Source organism: Trachemys scripta, chromosome 12 (assembly GCF_013100865.1).
Source record: "Trachemys scripta elegans isolate TJP31775 chromosome 12, CAS_Tse_1.0, whole genome shotgun sequence".
In the NCBI taxonomy this organism is placed as follows: domain Eukaryota; kingdom Metazoa; phylum Chordata; order Testudines; family Emydidae; genus Trachemys; species Trachemys scripta.
In genome coordinates, this window is record NC_048309.1 from 16076665 (window position 1) to 16101136 (window position 24472).

Sequence of the window (24472 nt, forward strand, 5' to 3'; positions counted from 1 at the left end):
TGATTTATCTGTAAAAGTAGTGGCTAACTATGTTCAGCACCTTTATTAAAAGTTAACTCTTTTCTGAAACTTGTACTTGACAATGCTTACAGTTAAACTGTGTTCAGCACCAGATCAGCTCTGTTGCTGCTGACATTTGGTGTCAGCAGTGAGAGAGTTGCTAGAGCAGATGAGATCTAAGAAGGGGGAGTGATTGGGACTTCTCACATCTGATAGAATATTCATGACCAGTAACTACATTAACTGTTCTTACTGGCCACTTTAAAAGATTGTAAATTCACTTTTTTTATTTTGTCTGAGGAAGCAAAGGCATATCAGATAGTGTCTCACTGTCCTAAACTTAAGTATCTCTTGATTAGCCAGTAGCGGATGCTTTCTAGCTCTGATTCCCTGCAAATCAGAACCATCCTAGAGTGTAATTCTATCCTGAAACACATGCTTCCTCTTTGTAAAGGTAAGGAGTGAGCATTTGTTGAAATGTGAAGAACTGTAGCAAGATTCAACTGAAATGACTGATTCTTAGACCGCACCTTCTTGTGTCTTCCCAAGTGTCCCAGAGTATCTTGTCTTAGCTGTATGCCCTGTTATTTCACAGTACAGTAGAACCTCAGAGTTATGAAAAACTTGAGAATGGAGGTTGTTCATAACTGACATGTTCATAACTCAGAACAAAACAATATGGTTGTTCTTTCAAAAGCTTACAACTGAACATTGACTTAATACAACTTTGAAACTTTACTATGTAGAAGAAAAATGCTGCTTTCCCTTTATTTTTTTAGTAGTTTAACACAGTCCTCTTCCCTCCTCCCCCCCCCCCCCCCACTGCTGCTGCCTGATTGTGTATTTCCAATTCCAAATGAGGTGTGTGGTTGACTGGTGTTTGTAACTCTGAGGTTCTACTGTATACAAAGTTCTGCATGTGACTGGGAGTCAAGACTCCTGGGCTCTATTCCCAGCTCTGTCACAGACCCACCTTGGTTAAGCAATTTAACCTGTCTGTGCCTCTGTTTCACACTCAGAATTATCATGCCTCACAGGCATTCACTCGGGAGGGAAAAGGTGTTCTTAATTTGAGATGGCTAATTTGAGGTAAAATCCTAGGGAAGATTAGGCAGTTGATCATTTTCGTACAAGTTAGCAGGCTCAGATAAAGGCTGTCAGGGAGGCTAGTCTTTAATATTACTTGCTAACTTGTGTGAAAATAAAAAACTCCCTTGTTTTAACTAACTCAAGTTAAGGGTTTTTTCCCCTAGTAAAGATAAGGCCGTGGAGGTTTGGGGTGGGTTAATGCCTAAAGAGCTTTGAGAGCCACATATAAAGATGTTATGAAGGCAGCTCTGATGCGGCACGGGAATACCAGAGAATGCATTTTCCTGTTCATTCATGTTTGAAAACGAAACATATAAAAACAAGTTTCAGAGTAACAGCCGTGTTAGTCTGTATCCGCACAAGTACTCCTGTTCTTCTTTTTGCATATAAAAACAGTTTCTGTTCATTTCCCTAATATGATGGAAGCTTTTCATGACCAGTTTTAAAATAGCCTCTGTACATGGATATGGGGGACAAAGTACTTCAGTCACTATATCTGAGACTCCTAAGACTGAAAGGTAAAAAGCCTGCTGAAGGAAAATCAGCACTTTGAGGCTGAACTTCACTCCTGCTGACAACAGTGAAAATGTGCCATTAGCAGTGAAGTGGTGTGCTGCTTCCTGTTCTTGCGTAGAAAAGGTGTGGCAGCTACAAAAGCAAGAACAAAGCTGCTGAAGGGCTTGACAGTGAACACTGCAAGAAGGAAACTGAAAACTATGCAGAAAGATGTTTTTTCTGTCCTTGATTTTTTTTTATTTTATTTTATTTATTTATTTATTTAAATAGTGGTGCATAGCGAAGGAGTGTCTCTGACATGAGACAAAATATACTGTTCCCACCACTAAATAAGTTTCTGCCTCATCGTTTCTAAACAACGTGAAAGAGGAGAAACTGAGCAAATCATACAGGCAATAGATTACTATAGTACCTTGGCTTTTAATCCCAAAGTGTTTCAAATATTACTGTTAATGTGCCCTCTTTTGTTCAACAGGGAAAAGACTGCAAGAATGGATCAGTGTCATCTTATGCTTCTGTCTGATCTCTTTCAACTTCTACAATCTCCTCTCCTACTTGAGCCTGGACCATACTCTCTCTGTTATTGTTGGGATATGTAAGTAGAAGTCATTCACAAGGTAGTAACTGAATTGTAATAACATAAATGTTCATCATTCCCTGGTCACTGAAATGCATTTTGTGAAGCTGGAAGTATATGCATGATCATAAGCATTTGCTCAGATTCTTGTCTCCTAGTTGAGGAGAGTGGTAATGAGTATCTGCAACTAAATATTCAGTGTAGGGTGCCACTTCAAATTAAAGTTCATCACTACTCTGGCTGTTGTTCCAACCATTTCTGTGCTCTTGTCTTGTAGATGAAATGGCTTTGCCTTGTAGAATAATGCTCACCTCTGTATGTGCTCTTCATCAGTGAACCTCAAAGAATTTTACAAAGGAGGTCAGAAGGATCACTAATTGTTCTGATATCTTTTCCCATGTTTTTTTTTTTAATTTCTTTGAAATAATTACACGAGAATTGTTCAAAAGATAAATAACTGAGTTACAAAATTATTATGGATATTTATCCATTTAAATAAATGCCGGCTATAGAAAGTCTTTAGGATTGTACCATTAAAGTGGGTACAAAGAAAGATCTTGGTTCTGAATTGTCAGACATCTGTAAAATTTGGGCTTTTGGAGATATACGCTCTTCCTTAGTGTCTCTGATTATATTACAAATGTGGAAATAAAGACATGTCAGGAGTATCAGAATCTGAGACCTGGCCTTCACCTTCAAAATGTTAACTCTATCATTTAACTGAGATTGCAGGTCTTTTCTGCTAGCTCCTTGCTGTAAGTAATCCATAAAGAAGTGACTTTTGATTGGTTTTTAGTCTGTTGGACTAGAAACCCATAAATGCAAATTGGAAAGATAAAGTAAACAGATCAGATTGCCGGACATAATCTGGTCTGTTGACTTTATCTTCCCAATTTGCATTTATAGGTGCCCAGATTGCCAGGGACAGTCTAGTCCTTTTGCCTTGCTCTGGTGGTACAAAGGGGTTGAAAGCTGACTGGATTGCCTGAGCAGAGAGGTGCTTCTGTTTAAGGGAACGCATAGCAGGCTCCTACTCTGTTCCCTTGTCCCTGCCCTGAAATAGGGGGAAAGTGTTGGGAGAGGAGGCTTCTGGCTGAAAGCATTGTTGCATCCTGATATTATCAGCAGGAATGGAGGGTTCTTTGGCTGCTCTGAATTATACTGGAGCTGGTGAAGAGCCAAATTTGCTCCTCCCGTGGGGCACCCCTCCCACAGGCAGCATCACAGAGAATCTGGCCTGATCACTTTCTGTACCTATTGTGGACTAGTTTGGGAATTTCTGGGGAAAATTTGTGTTTGGAAAAAAGGCCATTAGTAGTTCCAGACTTTCATCATTCACATTGTATCACATGATGTTACACCAGTGACAGTGATGCTTATCCACCTTACTAAAATGCTCTGAGATCTACTGGCAAAACTTGTACACTTTGTTTTATTTTCTGTTACAATCATCAATGCAATTTTACTGATAAATTGTGGCGAGATTCAGAGGGGAAAAGGAATTATGAAAAAACCCACTAAGTGTGAGCCCTCAGATTGGGGGCGGGGAAACAACTACCAAATAAGTTACTAAAAATAGTAGGGAAAGAGAATACAGTATGGAAGGCTGTAAAATGTGTTCTTATCAACACAGGTTATATGCTGTGCTACTTCACTATCTCTTTTCCGGGTTCATAGCATACAGGATTTGTGAATCTGAATAGCAATTATTTTTAATATCTGATGTGTTGGAAGTTGTTTGTAGTGAACTCCTGCTATAGTAATTCTGCCTATCATGAAGCAGAACAAGAAATCAAGTATTTCAATCTCATAACTTATTTATGGCAACCCTCAATTTATAGGGACAGATTCAACCCCATAGATGGAATGTATGTTGTGTGGTTTTAACAGAACACAAAACTGAGTTGAAGGTGGTTCTGGTATATTAGAATTGGGCTCCATGTAACAAGTTGCACTCTTAACAACTTGAAATGCTGCCCAATGTACAGAGGGCAAAAAGCATCCCCAGGTGCCAAATATCTGCTTTGAGGAGTCAGCATTCTAGTGGAATGAGATTGCTTCAAAAGAACGCCACTGTGATTCCGTGTTGCATGGAGACAGTAATGGGAATCTGCAGAGAAAGTATTAGAGAGAGCATGCTACCTTGGCATAGTGCTTGGCTTAGATTGTATGTTCTCCTAACTATCTGACAAACTGTAGGTTAAATACTGGTTTCTCAACAAAGCATGATGCTAACAAACGTCCCTAAAATGCTAACTTTCTGCCTCCTCTAGTGTATGACTTTTGTACCATATACTAAGGATGAATGGTAAGGAAAAATATAAACATGGGCTTTACAGTAACTGCTTTATTAATGAATAGAAAAGAGCATATTTGCAGATGAATACCCTAAACTCTTCTCAGCTGCTGTGCTTTCTAATATGCTTGTTCTCTGAGAAGGAGCCTTGAATAAATATAACGTGAGCTGTATGTTTCACATTGTTCCTGTGGGTGTTGAATGGGAATCTAAATCCCAGTTCAGTGTGAGCAGTGTTACTTATTACAGGATACCAAGCAAGTACGACAGCTATTAGATGTTGCTTGCTCCTGGAACCTGAGGAGTAAGACTGCTTGGCCAGTTCTCAGTGGCTCTTAAACTATAAACTTGTGTGTTTTGCTCATTTTGGTGGTGTGGGTTTGTTTTTTTTTCCTCCTTTCACTATGAATTATTCCACCTGATTTCCTTGAATTTTAGAATGTTGTCCCCTCTTTCCTTCTCTGTTTCCCATTTATGGGATGGTGGTGAAGAGAGAATGACATCTTGCATGGGAATTATCCCATGATCAAGAGATGATAGATAGGGGAAGAAGTCGGCAATTATTTTTAACTAGGGTGGATAAAAATCAATGATTTTTAAAAAATCGTTTTTGATTTAAACTGGATTATTTTGATAAAATAGTTTTTTCCTCAGAAAGCATCTAAAGATACACAATAGTTCAAAGATATCTCATCATGGAATAGGGATTATAAATTCTGATTCTATAGTATGAGACAATATATTCATGTAATGTTTAAGTAAAGTTTTGTAAATGAGTTCCAATAGTTCATGGATTAGGGACCCAATTTTATGGGGTTCCAGGGACTTCTGTATAGATTATTTAGGTTAATCTTTCTATCTACCCAATGGACTCAGTGCTCAGTCTAGAAGATACCATCAGAGATGCTTAGTTTTGCAGTTCTCAAACTGTGGATTTGTGTCTCCAGACATAACATTTTTGTTAACAGCAAAAATGTTTTTAAATACATAGGTGAGAAATAAGACCTCAAATTTGTGTATGCAGAGTCAATCTCTCTAAAAGTGCAAAGTTTCAAAAAGTTCCATGAATAGAAGAGTGTTGGGGGCGGAATAGGTCCGGACAAGGAGAAGTCTGGAGATAAATGTGAAAAGGGAGGGACAGGCATTAGAAACAAAAGTGAAACTGTTTGAGCAGAAAGAACAGGAGTACTTGTGGCACCTTAGAGACTAACAAATTTATTAGAGCATAAGCTTTCGTGGACTACAGCCCACTTCTTCCAATGCATATGCATTATTACTTTATTGCACTCATTGCATATGCATCGGAAGAAGTGGGCTGTAGTCCACGAAAGCTTATGCTCTAATAAATTTGTTAGTCTCTAAGGTGCCACAAGTACTCCTGTTCTTTCTGCGGATACAGACTAACACAGCTGCTACTCTGAAACCTGTTTGAGCAGCATATTCCAGAAGTCTTGAGGTCTTCCTGAGTGTTGCCTTCATTGATTTGAGATCTACCATTCCATTCTCTCACTAGAAGGGAAAACCTGTAAGGGCAGCAGTCTGTAAAAGAGACCCAGTTTGGAAATAAGAACCATTCAAGAAATATGTTTGCTGATGATGATTTAAAGAAAGTCACATCAGTGAACTGGTGGAAGTCACTTAAGCACTTGGATTCAGAGACTGTTGAAGTGTTAATCTCACTTTTAATAGCAGTAGCTTCTTCTGCTGGTGCAGAAAGAATATTTTCTTACTTTGGACTAATTCATTCCAAATTGAGAAATCGTTTGGGACCTGTAAAAGCAGGAAAGCTTTGCCACATTATGAACAAACAGGAAAATGAAAGAGAAGACGACTGAGTTAGATGCAGAAGCCAATATTTTAAGTTTCTCATATTGACCTGGCTAATGTCGATTTAATTTTATTTTAAATATTTCATTTAACTATTTTAGTTAAAAACAACTTTAACAAAAACAAACCTGATTTTAAAAAACTTGAATGTTTAACTAAATTCAAAAATTCATATTCTTGTTTTGTAAAATATTATGTTTGCTGTTGAAGAAAAACATTCAGAATACATAATGCTGTTGTTTTAGTTAACTAAAACAATTTAAATGTCTGTCTGGTGATGTCCTCCTCCTAATACAGCACGGCAAGAAAATCCTCCAAATATTAATGATTAACCTGTTGAATTGGAGATAGTTCACTCCCAATGACTTCGTAAATATCTGCTTCAATTACCTTTGGTAAATGAAATAACCAAACAATCATTCATTTTCCAATATAGCTGTAAAACTAATCTGAAAATTTTCAAAATAAATCACTTTAAAAATGTATAGTGTGTACCTTCTAAAAACTATACCTACAGCTATCTCTGAGTTGTGAAGAATATGTATTAAGGTTATAACAACCAACAAGAATGCACTTTTATGTAGAAATCCATGATTAAATCAAGACTTCTTGACTAGTGATTTAAATCAAATCCACCCTGTGTTTAACCGATAATATCTGTTCCCAGCCGGCTTTCTTCTCAGAAGGAACAGTGATGAAAGACTGAGCCCTTGGTTGTCCCAGTTACGAGCTTAACTGATAAGGTAGCCAATTCACTGATAATAGTGTTTAAATAGCAGTGAATGATTAAAGTAGCAGAATTTGGATTCTGTGTAAATATAGTAGTGTGGAAATAGCTGATAAACTATTCAAAAATGAGTCCAATAAAGTAATATAAATGTCACACAGCAACAAACCAGACGTTATGCTCTAATATTATTCCTCTGGAGAGGGAGATTATATCAGTGTTTCATTTGATCCAGGGTTACTTAATTTCCCTCATATGCTTTCCCCAACCTTGTCTTGTTTAAAAAAAAATTAAACACTTAAGGCCAAATTCAGCCCTACAGTAAGTAGGTGTATTTTATATTGACTTAAATGAGTGCACCTGCTGATCCTGAGGTTGCTTTTGGTCCATAGTCAAGGATTCTTTGACTTTTTTTATAGTTCTATTTCTGAATGTCATTCTGAGTATGGGAATGTAGAGAATTATTCATCCCTGCACAAATGGCTGTTCTGAGACCTCCAGAGTGCCTGAATCCCTGCTTTAGATGATCTCTGTCCCTGCTAAAGGGTTACCCCAGAGGTCATTTTGGCAAAACCCAATGGGCTTTGAGCTGAAGAGCAGGAGTTACCTCGTTCTCTTATTGCAAAAGGTGGCATGGATTGGTGTGTGTTAATGTTATGAACCTGCTGTTGTGTCTAAAAGTTTTAATTTAAAGCTCTAAATGTTTTTTAATGATTTGAAGCAATTAGTAACAGTGGAAAGCTCCATTATTACTGCTGTGTCACTGGAGGTCTTGAATGTTTAATTGAGAATCCTGAGCTAGATTCAATATTACCTGTCATTTGTTTGAATCCAGCACTGATCAGAGAGAATTGTTCCTTGCCACCTGTCTAGCCTATGAAATGAATTGTGGGGTTTCAGTCCATTTCTAGTGGGTGGCCATTGCATTACAACATCCACTGACTGAGTTATTTGCCTCCTTTCTTGCTAGTGAAATTGCATGAGTTTTGGAGATAGGGGAGGGCTTTTCAAGGGTGAGATGAATTGATTGGCTGTGTGGGGAAGCAGGTAGTGCTGCTGCCTGTGCTGTATCTGTTCTATGGGTAAACTGGAGTTCTGGCTGAAGGTTCCATTCACTAGCGCTACATTTTTCAATGTAAAAACAAAAGAAGTGGGAGGAGTTATTCCCTGTGAAGGTGAAAACATGGGGAAACTAGCAAAAACCTGTTTAACTGTAAAATATTAAAGATCCAGAACAGCTGCTGCAGTAGTAACTAATAGTTTTCTTGTTGTTAGTTTTCTGGTGCCCCTTCTTCGGGCTTGTTTTGCAAAGTGTGTGTTTGAGCATGAGGTTCAGAGTGCCTGGAGATAAGACAGATGTGCCACCTCCACTTAAAACAGCACGCTAAAAATCACAGTGCGGATGTTGCAGCACTGACAGTGGTTCAGGCTGACCACCCAAGTCCAAGCCTGTTCAGCTCCTGGGTCCAAACTCAGGACGAGACCGAGACCCCAGCATCCACGCTTCAGCTCTAGCTCATGTGTAGCTAGCCAGTGTCTGTCTCTCCAGTCTGGGAGGCATGCTCCCAGCTGCAGTGCAGGCATACTTTAAATGGCCACATTACACTCCTTCTCTGTCAGTGCCTTACAGGATAGGAAAAAATCCTTTATTTTTTACTGTTGAATTTACTTAATATATTTAGTGACATTCACTGACTCCAGAAACACTTCCAACTCTAGGGGCCTGGATCCTGTGTGTGCAGGCTGTCACGAAGGCAGTCATTTGCCTGGACGATGTGAGCAGATTCTTTTATTAGATATCATCTGACCTGGCATGTTGTAATGTGCTGTGCCAAATCATATGCTATGTGAGTCTCATGCAGGGAGAGAGGCTGGCCAAGAACTTTGTTTGGTTTCAGAACGATTTCTGAATTAAAGATTCTGTATTTGTTTGCTCAAAGGTGACCTAGAGAGGAAAGGAGAATTGAGAATGTACCTAATCCTGGCCTTTCCTGATGTGCACAGATGGCCTGAGAGGCTTGTTTTGTTTCGTTTTTTTAAAGGGTGGGGGGTGTGTGTGTGTGTGTGCTTCTGCTTGCTTTTATGTTAGAAGTTCAAGTCTTGTTTGCTGTGGATCTCTCTCTAGTGACTGGAGAGCTGTGAAAAGTCTCATTGTGAGACAAAGCTGAGCTGTTTGAAGGGGAAGTGGTATTGAGTAAGACTATTTAAAACTCTGGGGTTTTTAACACTTTTATTTAACTCCATTGCATACTGGCATGGATGTCTCTGCCGAATACTTAATACACCTGCCCTCTCTGGGTATGTCTACACTAGAAAAATAAGTCAACCAGGGAGAGGAGGAGGAGGCTGAGTTCTAGTTGCCAGGCCTACTTGTCAATTCCACAACAGGAGCTGTGAAATTGACAAGACAGCCAACCGCCAATGTAAGGGACGCAGTGTCCTCACAGACACTGCAATGCCTTAACTACATCATTGTAAGCCTTACGCCTCTCGTGGAGGTGGAGTTATTATGTTGGTGTAGCAGGGCAATTACGTCCGCAGGAGGAAGATTGTAGAAACTGACATTATTAGGTGGATGTAAGCTGCATTATGTCTACCTAACTGTGTAGTGTAGACCAACCCTCAGTTAAAGTGAGACCTTGGACTACATTGTGAGACAGTACCTCCCCTCTCTACCCCCCACCCGCCCCACCTGTTCTCCATGTAAGAAGCCCTACTGCAAAACTAGAGAGGACGAGACTTGCTGGTCTTGACATTGTAAATGGGTTTTCTCCCTTGTTTTTCAGGCCTTCAGTATGTCATAAAGCAGCCAAAAAAAACACACAAAACAACAAATGCAGATGAAACTTAAAATCTTTTGTACCTTTAGGGCCGACTTGTGGTATTTGGTGTTATTTGTGTTTTAGAGGTTTATTAATTGCAATATTGTCATCAGACTGCAACTTGACAGATAAACTGAATCCAGATTGATAGTTTTTCCTCCATTTCTTTCCTCTGTGCAGAAAAAAGTGATTAGCTATAAAACCTTAACTGATTGGCTGCTTTGTTGTAAAAGTTGATTTTTATCTTAGTTACTTTAAAAAAGGTTGCTTAACTCTTATGTTACCTAAGTATCAAGTATGATCTATGTTGACTCTCTAGAATAAGTTCAAAGTCTGTCAGAATTAAGAGAAATTAATGTTTTGTTTTTTTTTTAGAATATAAAGTGCTTGGATATCCAAGTGACGAGTGCAGTATAAATCTTGGTAGACAGGAAATTTATCCCTTCATCTTTTTGAGGTAGATGCATTGAATTCCACGCTGTCTCAAGTACATACCCATGTGCGCACACTAACTCCATTAGAGCTAGCACAAGTGTGTCTAACCCAAGCTGGGAATCACACCAGTGTAAACATTTGTACATAGCCTGTTCTGAAAGAATAGATGTCTTGGTTAAAAAAATCCCACATTCAGTACTATTGCAGCTGCATTGCAGACGGGTGCAATGATTCTTATAAGTATGTAGCTGAATGCTCTGGGATCCCTCAAAGAGAAAGGTACTCCTAGAAATGTACATTATTTTATAAAACTGGGCCCTTTACCTTGAGCCCTACACATGCTGCACCATTGAAATGCTGCTACCTTTGGGGTGGAGGTGCTAGCTAGTGCTGCCGGAGGGAGTGTTGAACAGCCATGCTAGGGGCAGACACAGGCCTTGTATGAAGCGCACCATAGGATCCTGAAGGTATATTTGAGTATTATGTTATCCTCCAGAGTAAACTGCATGGTACTGCAAAGGGCTGCATTGATCCTGCTTGATTGGAACCAGAGACTTCAGAGAGTGTCAGTGTGTGGCAAGAGGCTTTGCTCACTAATCCACCCAGGAGGTGAACTGCTGGGGGGAGGGGAGTCTTTTTAGCAAAGGAGCAAGTCTCCATTTTGGTTCTCCTGCAGCATCCTCTACTATACCAACCTGCTCTGGGGTTCGCATGCTGCCATCGTTTTTCTGAAGAGACAGTAGAGCAGAAGAGTTCCTATGTCAGTGTCCTCTGTATAACCATCAATTTTCAGTTCTAAACAGAATTCTAGACTAGTGCATGTGTAAGTGTGATAGGAAGAAGGTCTCTCACTTCAATCCCATCTGGCTCTCCAGCTAGCTGGGTACATCCAAAGCAAGCTAGTTTTGTTGCTGTGTTTTTTGTTTTGTTTTTTTTAAGTTGAAACTTGGGTCTTTAGTTTGCTGAACTGGGGCTGGGTTGTTTTGCTCAAGTCTTCTATCTGATAGATGTTTGCTTACGAGCCAATTTCTCTGGCCGATCCTTGTGTTTAGTGTCTGGCTCCCCAGCTGATTTTGCTGGCAGCTTCTGGCTGTAACTCAAGCTACAGTGTCTGACAGGCTGTTTTCCATCTTTCTGGGCACTTCTTCCCTTTGGTACCTATGACGGGTTAGATCACAGAAACCCCCTTGGGAGCTGCCACCCCATGTGCCGAGACTACTTCTATCCCTGTTTTACCTAGCTGATCAGGACTCCAGCACCCTGTCTTGCTGAGCCAGACACTCCTGTCTGCTCCAACACAGACCCAGGATCTGAATTACTTGAAAACAGCTCACAGAAGTGTGCTTGTTTTTAGCACTCAGATGCCCAACTCCCAATGGGGTCTAAACCCAAATAAATCCCTTTTACCCTGTATAAGGCTTATACAGGGTAAACTCATAAATTGTTCACCCTCTATAACACTGATCGAGAGAGATGCACAGTTGTTTGTTCCCCCAGGTATTAATACATACTCTGAGTTAATTACTAAGTAAAAAGTGATTTTTATTAAATACAGACAGTAGGATTTAAGTGGTTCCAAGTAGTAACAGACAGAACAAAGTAAGTCACCAAGCAAAGTAAAATAAAATGCACAAATCTATGTCTAATCAAACTGAATACAGATAATCTCACTCTCAGAGATGCTTCAGTAAGTTTTTTCTCAGACTGGACACCTTCCAGGCCTGGGCACAATTTTCCCCTAGTACAGCTCTTGTTCTAGGTCAAGTGATAGCTAGGGGATTCTTCATGATGGCTCCTCTCATCCTCTTTGTTCTGTTCCACCCCTTTATATATCTTTTGCATAAGGCGGGAACCCTTTGTCCCTCTGGGTTTCCACCCCCCCTCACTGGAAAAGCACCAGGTTAAAAATGGATTCCAGTTCAGGTGACATGATCACATATCACTGCAAGACTTCGTTACCCATTTGCCAGCACACACACATACAGGAAGACTCGCAGGCAAAACACAGCCATCTGCAGACAATGGTCCTTGTTAATGGGAGTCATCAAGATTCCAAACCACCATTAATGGCCCACACTTTGCATAATTACAGTAGGCCCTGAGTTATATTTTATATCTCTAGTTTTAGATACAAGAATGGTACATTTATACAAATAGGATAATCACACTCAGTAGATTATAAGCTTTGTAATGATACCTTACAAGAGACCTTTTGCACGAAGCATATCCCAGTTACATTATATTCACTTATTATCATGTTTTTATAAAACCATATAGACTGCACAACATCACAGTACCTTCTTAGATGTAACTCTTGTTTCTAAATTCCCCAATACACGCCTTAAAAGACACAACTTTAATGCAGCCAACTTCTGTCAGTTCCTCTCTAAGGGGACAGAGCATCTCAGGAGATGTTTCCATCCTTCGAGTACTTGCTTTTTGATTCTTTTGGATTGAACTGAATGAGACTCCCAATGTGTAAAGCTACCCAGCACAGGTTTCCCAGAACTGAGTCATTTGTTTCCTTAGTTGATTGAACAGAGAATGTGCCAGGCTGTCTGAGGAGAGCCTATCCTGTTCGCTTTGAATTGCTGCTGCTGTTTTGCATCTAACTCTCTTCCCCTCACACTTTGGTAGTTTAACCAAAAGAACCTATTAATTTTTCTCCCATAAGCATCTAACTTTCAGATGTAAAGTAAAAGGCTGAGACTCCTGCACTTTCTCCTCTAGGCCACACACTGTTTCTGGCTTTTTGGTGGACTCTTCCATTGTGTTCAGATGTGAGCTACAATAGTGGGAGGCCAGGCAAGAGATACTGCTGTATTCTAATAAAGCATTTCTGAAAGAAGTGTAATACAGTGACTAGACCGCATGTGGTTAGGAAACCAGGAGACCTGTGTTCCATCCAGGCATTGCCACTGACTCGCCATGTGACCTTGGGTGGGGTGATTAATAACTGTTCCTCACTCTCCTCCTTTTGCCTCTCAGGAATACTTGTGGCTTAAATTTTGTAAAGTATTTTGAGATCTTTGGCTGAAAGGTGCTGTAGAATAGCAAAATATTAGTAATAATTACACTTGGCAGAATAGTCATTCAGTGCCCTAATATTCAAACACATCGACCAATGTTTGTTTCAGCATTTTTGTTTAAATGTTCAGACAATACTATATATAAGTAGATTTTTATCATTAAACTATACTCACTTTTGAGTAAACTTTGTGCACTGTTTGTTTTGGGGGCAATGCAGCCAAGGTTAAAATGTTCAGCAGGCTGTTGCTACTGTCTTGTCACCACACCCTCTGTGCTGCCCCAACTGCCCCTGGTGGACATGTGACCAGTAGCTACAAAGTTTATCATTGTCTTGTGCTTGCTTGACCTTTGTTTGTTGGTTTTAATATTCCCTGTAGATTAGATCAGGTGTTGCCAACCTGTGGGACACATGCAGTGGCAAAAGGAAAAAACCTTCAGCTTCTTCTAGCTAAATCCTTGAGGGACCACCTTCCTACCAGCCATTGGGACTCTGCTGTCCTGTTGATATAGTTAGCTGCTTGTGTAGCCTATGCATCCAGCTCCAATCTTGATTGCTTTACTTGGTATTTATCTGTAATGGCCGGCCAGGGCCCATATATGTGACCGGGCTAAAATGAGTGACTCTTAATATATTTTTTTTTTTTTTTTTAATTGCAGGAAACTTAATGTTGCAGGATTCCTTCCTTTACTGTTAATTGTTTTCTAAAACATCTATGTCATTAGTTCTTATTTGTCATGTAAATAATTTTCGACAAAAGTGAGGGGGTGACAAATTTGTATGGAATGTAGATGGGCGTTACTGTTACGGGAATACTAAAACAAGTGCTTCTAGGAGTAAAGATGTGTTACCAGTAAACATATATGTATATTTCTATCTGTTTTGGGAATTTAGCTTGAGTTTTTTCCCTTCTAACCCCCTCCACTTGCAAATATTCAGTCATTCACTTTAAACAGCAATTGTGGTTAAGTACACAGCCCAGGGAAAAATACAACACTTTAATACATGTGACACTCCTCAGTCCAACACACCTATAGTAGGAACTCTGTGAATAGGAGTGAAACGTCACTTACTCCAGTATAAGACTGCTCTGTTGGTGGAATTCACTTGGAAATCACAACCAAGGGAAGGTACAGTTATATTTAGCATGACATTGGCGTTATCCCCATTAATGTAGCTGATTTGTCACAAATCCAAAAAGAAAAAAGAGAACTTTTATCTATGGAGCTCCCAGGCATATGAGGTGCACTGCTCTCTGGCACCTTCCTATAGAGTTTGGGAGCTCAGGTCACCAGAGAATTGTCAGTGTTGTGTAACTTGCTCTAATGCGACGTCTCTGTTCTCTGGTTACACTCTGTTCTCTGGCTGTTGCAATTTTTGGTTTTTCCTGCCTGCCCTCTATTGCTAATCAGCCCAAAAACATCAGAAACTGCCATTCCCTAGGCTTCTGCTTGTATTGATGCATGGTATAAAAGCTCCAAGCTTCTTAACACGTCTCAAATCTTTTAAGGGTCAGTCACATTCATTGGCTGTATCTCACCTGTATACCTAGAAACTCTTTACTGAGTTCTCCACAATGATGCTCATTTTGTAACAATAACCACCAGCTCAAGATCTTGCTCCACTAGCCATCACACCTTTGCCTCTGCCGAGGTCCATTGCAGCCTCTTGCTTCCGTACCTCAAGACCCTGTATATATCTGAGGGCAAAACCAGCCACAGCCTTTCTGGCAAAATCCAGTGCCTAGCCTCTTACTTTAATAAAACTTCCTCCCTTGCATGCCAATGATATGAGGGTTATGCCTTATTGAAACCACCTCTGTTGCTGTTCTTTGCTCCAGTTAAAATGCCTGATTAAACTCTTTGCCTGTGAAACCAGATTTCACCTTCTGTTGAGGCCTGTCAGTTTTATTCACTTCATGATCAGTAGGCTGCTTTTGAAAGAAACGCCCTTCTGTGTGTTCCAGGCCTCTGTTTCCACTTCTTTTCAGCAGAACGACATTCTGCATTAATAGTCTAAAGTCACTTAAAAAGTAGCCCAAAACTAGATAAATATTTTTATTGGGCTAGTAGCTGATTCTGTTTATTGAAATGAAGTGTTTTTTTAACACGTTGGTCTATGTATCAAACAACAAATGAAAGCTTTCATTAGATACCTAGTTCTGCACTGTTTTTTTTAAAGCATTAATCAAAAAAATTAAAAACATTATTATATATTTCTGATTACATTCAATGATGGTAGTCAATGTCCATTATTCTTGGCCATGATATTTTCTGAGATCTTTCTAATCCATCATGAAATAAATGTTCAGAGTTCCTATTGATTGGATTGAAATAAGATCAAGTTCAGCAAAAGTCCCTTTTTCTGCTGTTCTACAGTGGCCTGGCTTCTGATCAGCATGAGACTCGTGCATCCCTGAATCACAAACTTTAGGCTTCCATCTTTACTGGATATGTGACTGGCCCTCCCTAATGTTATCAATCACAATTGGGCTATATTTTTCTCTTCAGACCTCGTTACATCTCACTCAGTCAGAAAGGAAGGAAGTTCTTTATAATCACACAGGTGTAGGAGTCCAGAGACCTTAGTTCTATCCCATGTGTTGCTATAGGCTTCCTGTGTGACTTTAAACAAGTCACTTAGCATCTATGCCTCCATTTCCTCATTTAAAATGGGAGAATGCCTGACTCATGAGGAAAATGAGGCTACATTCATTAATGTTTGTAAGGTGCTTTGAGATCCTTGAATCCAAGTGTTATAAAGTGCAAAGTATTATCCCCACCACGAGTGCCAGGTATAATCCTGCATCCTCTTTCCATACTCCTTTCTGCCAGAATTACCCAGCTGTGAATCAGATAGATTGTAAGTGAAACCTGCCTAGCAATGCTGCTTGCTAGAAAGGAGCTTCTAGCATTTGCTGGGATTTCAAACGGCCTCAGAATAAGACGCGTCTTACCAAACTCTTCACTCTTTCCCTGATCTTGGTGTTTGATGGTGACTGCTCCTGAAACGCTGTGTAAAATATTCTCAGACCCTTCTACAGAGACTTTTTTTCTGCTTTTCTTCTCTTCCTTTTTCAATTATCTTGAAAGTTTCAAGGCCATATGATCTTCACAGAACATACTTCAGTCTTTGTGAGGTCAGGTGAGAAAGAATTGGATACACGGCTGCTACAGCCTCCGTATTCGTGGTATTTGAGGCTATGGCTACACTACAGATTAAGTTGACTAAATTACGTCGCTCAGGGATGTGAATTAGCCACCCTCCTGAGCAACATAATTTATGCTGATGTGGACAGCACTAGGTCGCGGGAGAGCTTTCCCTGCCAACGTATTTACCACCACTCATGGGGGCTGGAGTAATTAAGCCAACCGGAGAGCTTGCTCCTGCCGGCTTAGAGCAGCTACACAGAGAGCTTATAGCGGCGCAGCTGTATTGATGCAGCTGTAAGTTCTCTAGTGTAGCCATAGCGCAGGTTTTTAAAATAAACCACCTATTCCTTTTCCCCTGTAGGTAGAAGCCACACATTCTTTCAGATTCATGATGTGGGGTGATCCCAAAGGCTGAGTGCTGTCCCACACTGGCTAGCTGTATCTCTAGCATATCCATCTATCTTAGAACAAGACTGTCTTGTTCTAAAATGTATTAATCGTGGTTTTTTATGGTAGTACCTAGGGACTAGCCAAATCAGGGCTTCATTGTGACAGGCACCGTGCAAGAACAGCAGTGGACAGTTCCTGCTCTGAAGAGCCTACAGTCTAAATTGACAAGGCAAGACAAAGGACAGAGAAAAGGAATATAACTTGTTAATTCCATTATTGTTGGGGGCAGAGAGGCACATGTCTGGGATTAGCTAAAAGACAAAGGGAAGGGCAAAGAGTGAGGGGGGGACCCTCAGAATATACTGTGTGAATGGAGGGGAGTGGGTGAGCTGCACTATCTCTGCACCACACGCAGACTAAGAGAATTCCTGCAGTACTTCATAGTATTAACAACAACAACAACAACAAAAAGACTACTCCTCTCTTGTTTCATAAAAGTATCTGCACTTTGGGAATCCTGCTAACATCAAACAAAATCTTGTTAACGGTCCCAAGACAGATGATCTAAGCATCCTGATTGCAACAGGATGTGTGGCTCCATAACCCCGTAGTAAAAAGCATGTCAACATCAACTCATGACTAGGAGAAACCCAACCTGTCTCACTGCTGGATAAAAATGCAGAGGTAATTTACTCCTGGTGCATCCTGGAAGGAGGTGTTTGAGACTCTCTTTAGAGCAGCAGTGAGATGCCAGAATAACATAGCCAGGCAAGCTAACAATGTAACCATTAATTTCTGGTTTGGGTCACAAGTAGTGACACGGGTCTGCTTGTCTCTGCCTAAACCCTAGCAGACCCACATGACAAAAGCACCACCTCCTGTGACTGGGGAGCTGAGGTGGAGGGGAGGTTTGTCTACATTGCAACTAGACACCCATGACTGGCACATGCCAGCTGGCTTGGGCTGCAGGACTGTTTGATTGCAGTGTAGACTGCTGGGCTCAGGCTGAAGCCCAGGCTCTAGGACCCTGCAAGTTGGGAGGGTCCCAGAGCTCAGGCTGCAGCCCAAGCTGGAATGTCAACACCACAGTTCACCATGCCTGAGCCCATGAACCCAAGTCGGCTGACTTGGGCCTGTGTGGGGGTTGGGGGGATGTGGTAATATCTAATTGCAGTGTAGACATACCCTAAGGCATCTGGAAGAGAAGATGCTTGCCTGCTGAGTAGAAAGCCAGGAGCCCCCTGTTTTCTTGGAGTGGCAGACCAAGGTCCCAGGAAGAATCAGTGAGGCAGTTTGGGTATTACCCTCCAGTTATATACAGCAAAAATAAAATAAAACTCTGTTCTTATCTTGTTTTAAAAACTAGCTGGTGTTTCTAGAGTTAAAAAGTCAGAATATGTCTGACACCTGTTACTTTTGTAACCGAGCCGGTTTTAAAATGTTAATGTGACTGTAAAAAATGGAGAACTAAAATAACTTCCAGAAACTCTGTGACCGTGGCTATATGACTAGTTCTATTATGTGGCTTCCTATGAGCAGTTAACCAGCTCCTCAAATACAGCATGCACCTGCCCTTAGTACACATACTGCTAGACTACGAGCCTCTGCCTTATAAATTACATTCCAAGTGTCAGATATGAATGGTGTGGTTCATTAGGTTTTATACTGGTTGCTAGCCAATCCCTTTATTGAAATGTTACACACACACCCCTCATTTACTTCTCTGATTCCAAGGTGCCCTTTGACAATGGATTGAAAGATCAGTGTGATGCTTAGCTTGGCAGGAGTTGTGTAAAGTTTCCATGTGACTCCCTCCAGGATAAAACACCTAATCAATTTCCAGGTATATTGTATTTGCATATTCCACTTCGCAGATGTGGAAATTTAGGTCAGTGTCTACTGAATGCCTTTAAATAGAGCTGCAGAAGGAGTGGGTGTGGGAGAGGAGAGTACTGCTCTTCTTGACAGTTTAAGTGCAGTTATACACTGAGAAACTAATGCACCTTTTTACTCAATACAGTTCTTCTCTGTGGCCGAATTCAGAAGATAAGACTTTAAATGCACAGAAAGACTGTAATTCTATTATACCTGCAGAGCCAACACAGATCCACAAGGGAGTTGGATTCTATTCCTGCTTATGTATCAACAAAATTGTAACCAAATCCTGCCCTTGGTGACACTTCAGAAGCTCCATTCAGAGCAATAAGGGCAAAGTTGGATCTGTAGAATCTATTACTAATGATTTTTTTTGTACCTATTGCTGGCCATGTGATGGTTAAGGTGGTGTTGGGTTTTGACCTATAAGGCCCTAAATGCCTCGGGACTTGCCTACTAGAGAAACCGTGTCTCTCCCTGTGCCATGCTGCCACAGCTGTGATCAGCAGAGGCCTTTGAGCTTGACTGCTCCTTCCCCCCATCTTGCCCCTATAAAGTGGCTGCTGGCAGAGCCTTCTCTCCAAGGACTTTCCTGCTAATTATCTCCCCCCAATAGGTTGACATTCTGGGCATGCTGTAAATCCTGTCTGGTGAAGAGCTGAGGCAGCTGATGGTAGAATTTCAATGTAGTGAGGAAGTATGATAGGGTCATCTTACGATGCATTGGTCACACAACTGATCAGATGTCTGACAGGAAGATGTGCTGTTGCTTCAATCAATTTTTATTCATCTTTAGATGCGCCAAAGTTGCTCTGAGTTTTTGAACAGGTGCTTTTGGCAAAGAGTTTGTATAAAACTAAAATTTAAATAAATCTACTTATCCGCAGGAACAGAAGAACACCATTTAAATTGCAAACTTAGTGCACATGGCTGGCAGTATAAAAAAAGATATTCTTATTCACAAACTGTCCATGTTTGTCTACAGATTTAGACACATATTCTTCATCTACCATGCCACTGTAATAACTCTTCAGTATAGAACACTTTCTGCAGGGAATCATCAATATGGACTCTGCTCCTCATTGCATTATTGTAGGTGGCTCCACCCGATAGCTGGCTGCTAGGCTTTCAACCTTACTTTATAAATAGCCTTGCTGTAAAGAACCATGTCTGGAAGCCCCTTCCAGGTATTAAAGTGTGCATCTGTAGCTGATATTATTTAGTAGTAAGTGTGACGTTGTGCAGTTTATATGGTTTTATAAAAACTTGGTAATAAGTCAATATAATGTAACTAAGATAGTTTTAGAAAAAATACCCCAGTTACTTACATTTACTTATTACCGTATGCCTCATGCAAAAGGTCTCTTGTAAGGTATCATTACAAAGCTTATAATCTACTAAGTATGATCATCTAATTTGTATAAATGTACCACTCTTGTATCTAAAACTAGAAATATAAAATGTAACTCTGAGGGCCTATTGTAATTGTGTAAAGTGTGAACCATTAATAATGGTTTGAAATCTTGATGACTTCCATTGTCTGCAGATGGCTGTATTTACCTGTGAGTCTTCCTGTATATGTGTGTGCTGGCAAGTGAGTAATAAAGTCTTGCAGTGACATGTGATCATGTCACCTAAACTGGAATCCATCTTTAACCTGGTGCTTTTCCAGTGAGGGGGGGTGGAAACCCAGAGAGACAAAGAGTTCCCGCCTTATGCAAAAGATATATAAAGGGGGGAAGAGAACAGAGAGGGGGAGAGAAGCCATCATGAAGAATCCCCTAGCTACCACCTGAGCTGCAACAAGAGCTGCACCAGGGGAAAGAATTGTGCCCAGGCCTGGAAGGTGTCCAGCCTGAGAAAAACTTACTGAAGCATCTCTGAGGGTGAGATTATCTGTATTCAGTTTGATTAGGCATAGATTTGCGCATTTTATTTTATTTTGCTTGTGACTTACTTTGTTCTAACTGTTACTACTTTGAACCACTTAAATCCTACTGTCTGTATTTAATAAAATCGCTTTCTATTTAGTAATTCACTCAGAGTATGTATTAATACCTGGGGGAGCAAACAACTGTGCATATCTCTCTATCAGTGTTATAGAGGGCGAACAATTTATGAGTTTGCCCTGCATAAGCTTTATGCAGGGTAAAACGGATTTATCTGGGTTTAGACCCCATTGGGAGTTGGGCATCTAAGTGCTAAAGACAAGCACGCTACTGCGAGCTGTTTTCAGGTAAACTTGCAGCTTTGGGACAAGTGATTCAGACCCTGGGTCTGTGTCTGGAGCCAGACGGGGGTGTCTGGCTCAGCAAGACGGGGTGCTGGAGTCCTGAGCTGGCAGGGAAAGCAGAAGCAGGGGTAGTCTTTGCACATTGGGTGGCAGCTCCCAAGGGGGTTTCTGTGATCCAACCCGTCACAGTAAGCTGAGAGAGTTCTCTGCGGATCATGCTTAGAAAGCTTTGGCGAGGTCCAAGAGTGTGTGGTGGTAGCGGGGGTCTGCTGGTAGGAGGTCTCTGCTGAGTGCAAAAAGAATAACAACCACGTTGTGGTTAGTGCTACCCACTAACACTATGAATATCTGTGCAGATCTGGATAAGGGTGGTCTAAACAGAGTACGTACTAGGTAAAACCAAACTGTCCCTTTACGTTGGCTGTTAGATATGTTAATTAGATCTACCAGCTATACATATAGATATTTGAGAGAGGATCATATGCAGAGTAGAGATGCATTTTAGAAGGAATTGGTTTCACTGATTGACTATCATTATAAATTAATTTCTGACAAATCTAGATTTACTGGTATGGAAATTATGTGGTGATGATGATAGGATTGTAGGTCAGATCCAAGATCTTATTGTCCGCTAAGAGAAGACTTAATCTTTTAATGGCCTCTGACATGATCACCCACCTTTCATTGAAGAGTTGACTTCTGTGCATTCAGAGTGGCCAGATCACGCTTGTGTTTGGGAGTGTGCATCTGCCCAGAAAATAGTAGTAGTGATATTTTTTTTTCTTGGGGGGGGGGGGGGGGGGAAGGGGATGAGATTGTGGACATTGAAACAATACTTCTGGATTCCTAACTCTGTTTTCTTAAAGTTGCAGGAGTTATTACTGCTGACTTTCTGTCAGGATTAGTGCACTGGGGAGCAGACACCTGGGGATCTGTGGAGCTGCCCATAGTTGGAAAGGTTTGAGATTTTTAAAATTTCAAATAAAAATCACTTTGGGGGAAGCTTCTACCATCTTAAATGTGCTATGCACTATATATGAACTTGTTTCTTTTTGTCTTGTCTTCTCTCCTACTGATTTGGCCTGCTTGTGTCCTCCTCACTCGCTCTTTATCCCATGCTAATTGGCCTGGCATATTGGCGGTAGAGCTATGACATACGGTGTTAAACTTCTTCTAGACTGATAAGTCAGGAAATTTGAGGTGACTCTTTCTAATGTGCCCTGTTCTGACTGGGAGTATTGACAAGCAGAAGTAACAGTAGACTAAAAGACTAAGTATCTCTGTTCCCAGATCTGCTGTTGCCTAGCTGTGTGACCTTTAACAAGTCACTTAACGTCTGTGCTTCTCCCCATCTGTAAAATTGTGATAATGCATATCCACCTTTATAAAGCACTTTGAGATGAAAAGTGCTACGTATGTGTTAACAATATTAATACATTGCTTAAAAATGCAAAAACTGGGCTGAAATATAAGCATTGTATGAAGATTTTCCAGTGTAAAGCAACAGATGGTTGAATTATTTCAAACGCTACTTCTAAAAGCTTGAACCTTAATTCCTAGGTGCATGATAGTATGGAAGCCCTTTTATCACTCTGATTTGATGTTTTCATTCTGTTTCTGATCCATTCATTCGTACGAGTAATGGCCTGGCACTTTTGGCTTTGTTCTTTCAGGCTTTCATCAGACCTTTTAGAGAACATCACATTGACCCCACAGCAATTACTAGACATGATTTTATAGAAACCAATGGAGATAACTGCATGATGACGCTAGTGCCATTGGCAAACATGGCCTACAAATTTGTTTCTCTTTCCCCAGGTAAGCTATTAACAGTGACTATGTAGATGTATTTAGAATCTTTATCAGTGGATAAATTGAATAAGTGCTTGTCCTTGTGTGGGGAAGGGATTAAAAATTGAATCTGATTCATGTCAACGGCTCTAATTTATGTTGGAAGCAGATGTTTGGGGGGGGGGAGGATTTCCACTGTTTGATGATTGGTGATTAATTTTTCCCGTGCCAAGGATCTCCCATCTCCAGGAAAGTGTCCTATTGAAGAGTTCAGTAAAGAAGCCTTAAAATATAAATTCTGCAGAAGAACTAGCATCTCATTCTTTCCCAAAGGACTTTTAAACTCAGACAATTAAGGAAGAAAGCTTAAGATTAAATACCAGTGAAATTTGCTGTTTTGCAGAAGTAGTTCAATAAATGTAAAGACTAATAATGCAGCATTACATTCTCCTATTTAATTACAATAGCCAGTAAACCCATAGCTCAGGTTTCCACTATCCATTAGACTGAATTTATTTTGACTAATTTGGTGTGGTGCATACTAGTCTTGCAACCCTATTACTTTGTGGTATTTCAGAATGTTATATGAGATGAGTTGTTCATGTCTCAGCGGCTCTGCTGTCAGTCTATTGCTGAAGCAATTTGGTCATGGACCTTGTTAACATCTGAAGTGTCAGCCACTGCTAGAATAGTGTCAGAATTGAGGGGCAATTTCTAAACAGGGCAGGCATTATTAGAAACTATCTGGTAGGAATCTGCTTCTTCAATAAAATAAAATAAAAGAAAGGAAAGAGAGTCTGGGTTTTTAATGCTTTTTTTTATTATTTTTGCAGAAGTGTTGTACCAGACATGCCCATGGGAATGTTATGTCTTTGCCCTGGCTATCTTTGTAACCTTGACAAACCAGATTCACAAATGGTCTCATACGTACTTTGGTCTTCCTCGCTGGGTCATCTTTCTGCAGGACTGGCATGTTATCCTGCCACGGAAACACCACCGAATCCATCATGTGTCTCCCCATGAGACTTATTTTTGTATTACCACAGGTAAAGTAAACTATATCTTCCTGGACTGAGCTTTTTTTCACTGAGCCAGAAAGCATACATGTGGCAAGAATGTAATCTGATTGCATATATGATTACTGTTTAGCAGTCTATAAAATGTGGAAGATGTTACGTGCCACAAGTTGCAGTATGTTAGCTTCTACTGTACAAGTCATCTGAGGCTCTTTACTTGGTATTGTTACATAAATAAGAAAAATCCCAATCCCAAAAAAGAAGAAAAATCAGGCTTGTGATTGGCTGAAAATCAGTAACTTCTTACTGTTGACTTCAGGTCAGTGATGCTGAGTCTTGGGAAAGGTCAAGCAGTCTGATCTTGCATGCAAATTAGTGCATCTTTATTCAATGTAGTGAATTCTGTGAAAGCTGCTATTCTTCTCATATAAAGGGAATGATTTCATTTTCTTAATCTACTGGCATCTCTCCTTGAATGTTAGTTTCCAAAACAAGTTCTTAGACTTATGAAATTCATGGCCATAATGAGAGAATTTCCAAATACTTCTAACAAAGGCCTTCAGAACATGTGTAACTTCTTTATCAAGGTTTTTTGGCCTCTGATTCCCCTTGGATCTATAAACCGTGATATTCACCTCAACTAAAGTCATTCTGGTTATGTCCATTTTGCAGATGGGCAAGCTAAACCAGAGTGCTAA

At 40.4% G+C, this 24472-nt stretch overlaps 1 protein-coding gene across 1 annotated transcript in view; it reads left to right on the plus strand.

Annotated features, from left to right (window-relative positions):
• The window catches only part of LOC117885688 (plasmanylethanolamine desaturase-like), a 35242-nt gene that overhangs the window by 4740 nt on the left and 6030 nt on the right, over positions 1-24472 (plus strand). The window contains exons 2-5 of the mRNA XM_034787085.1: positions 2081-2200; positions 21834-21925; positions 22641-22785; positions 23592-23804. Coding sequence (XP_034642976.1) covers positions 2081-2200; positions 21834-21925; positions 22641-22785; positions 23592-23804 — 570 coding nt within the window. The remainder of the gene's footprint in view (positions 1-2080; positions 2201-21833; positions 21926-22640; positions 22786-23591; positions 23805-24472) is intronic.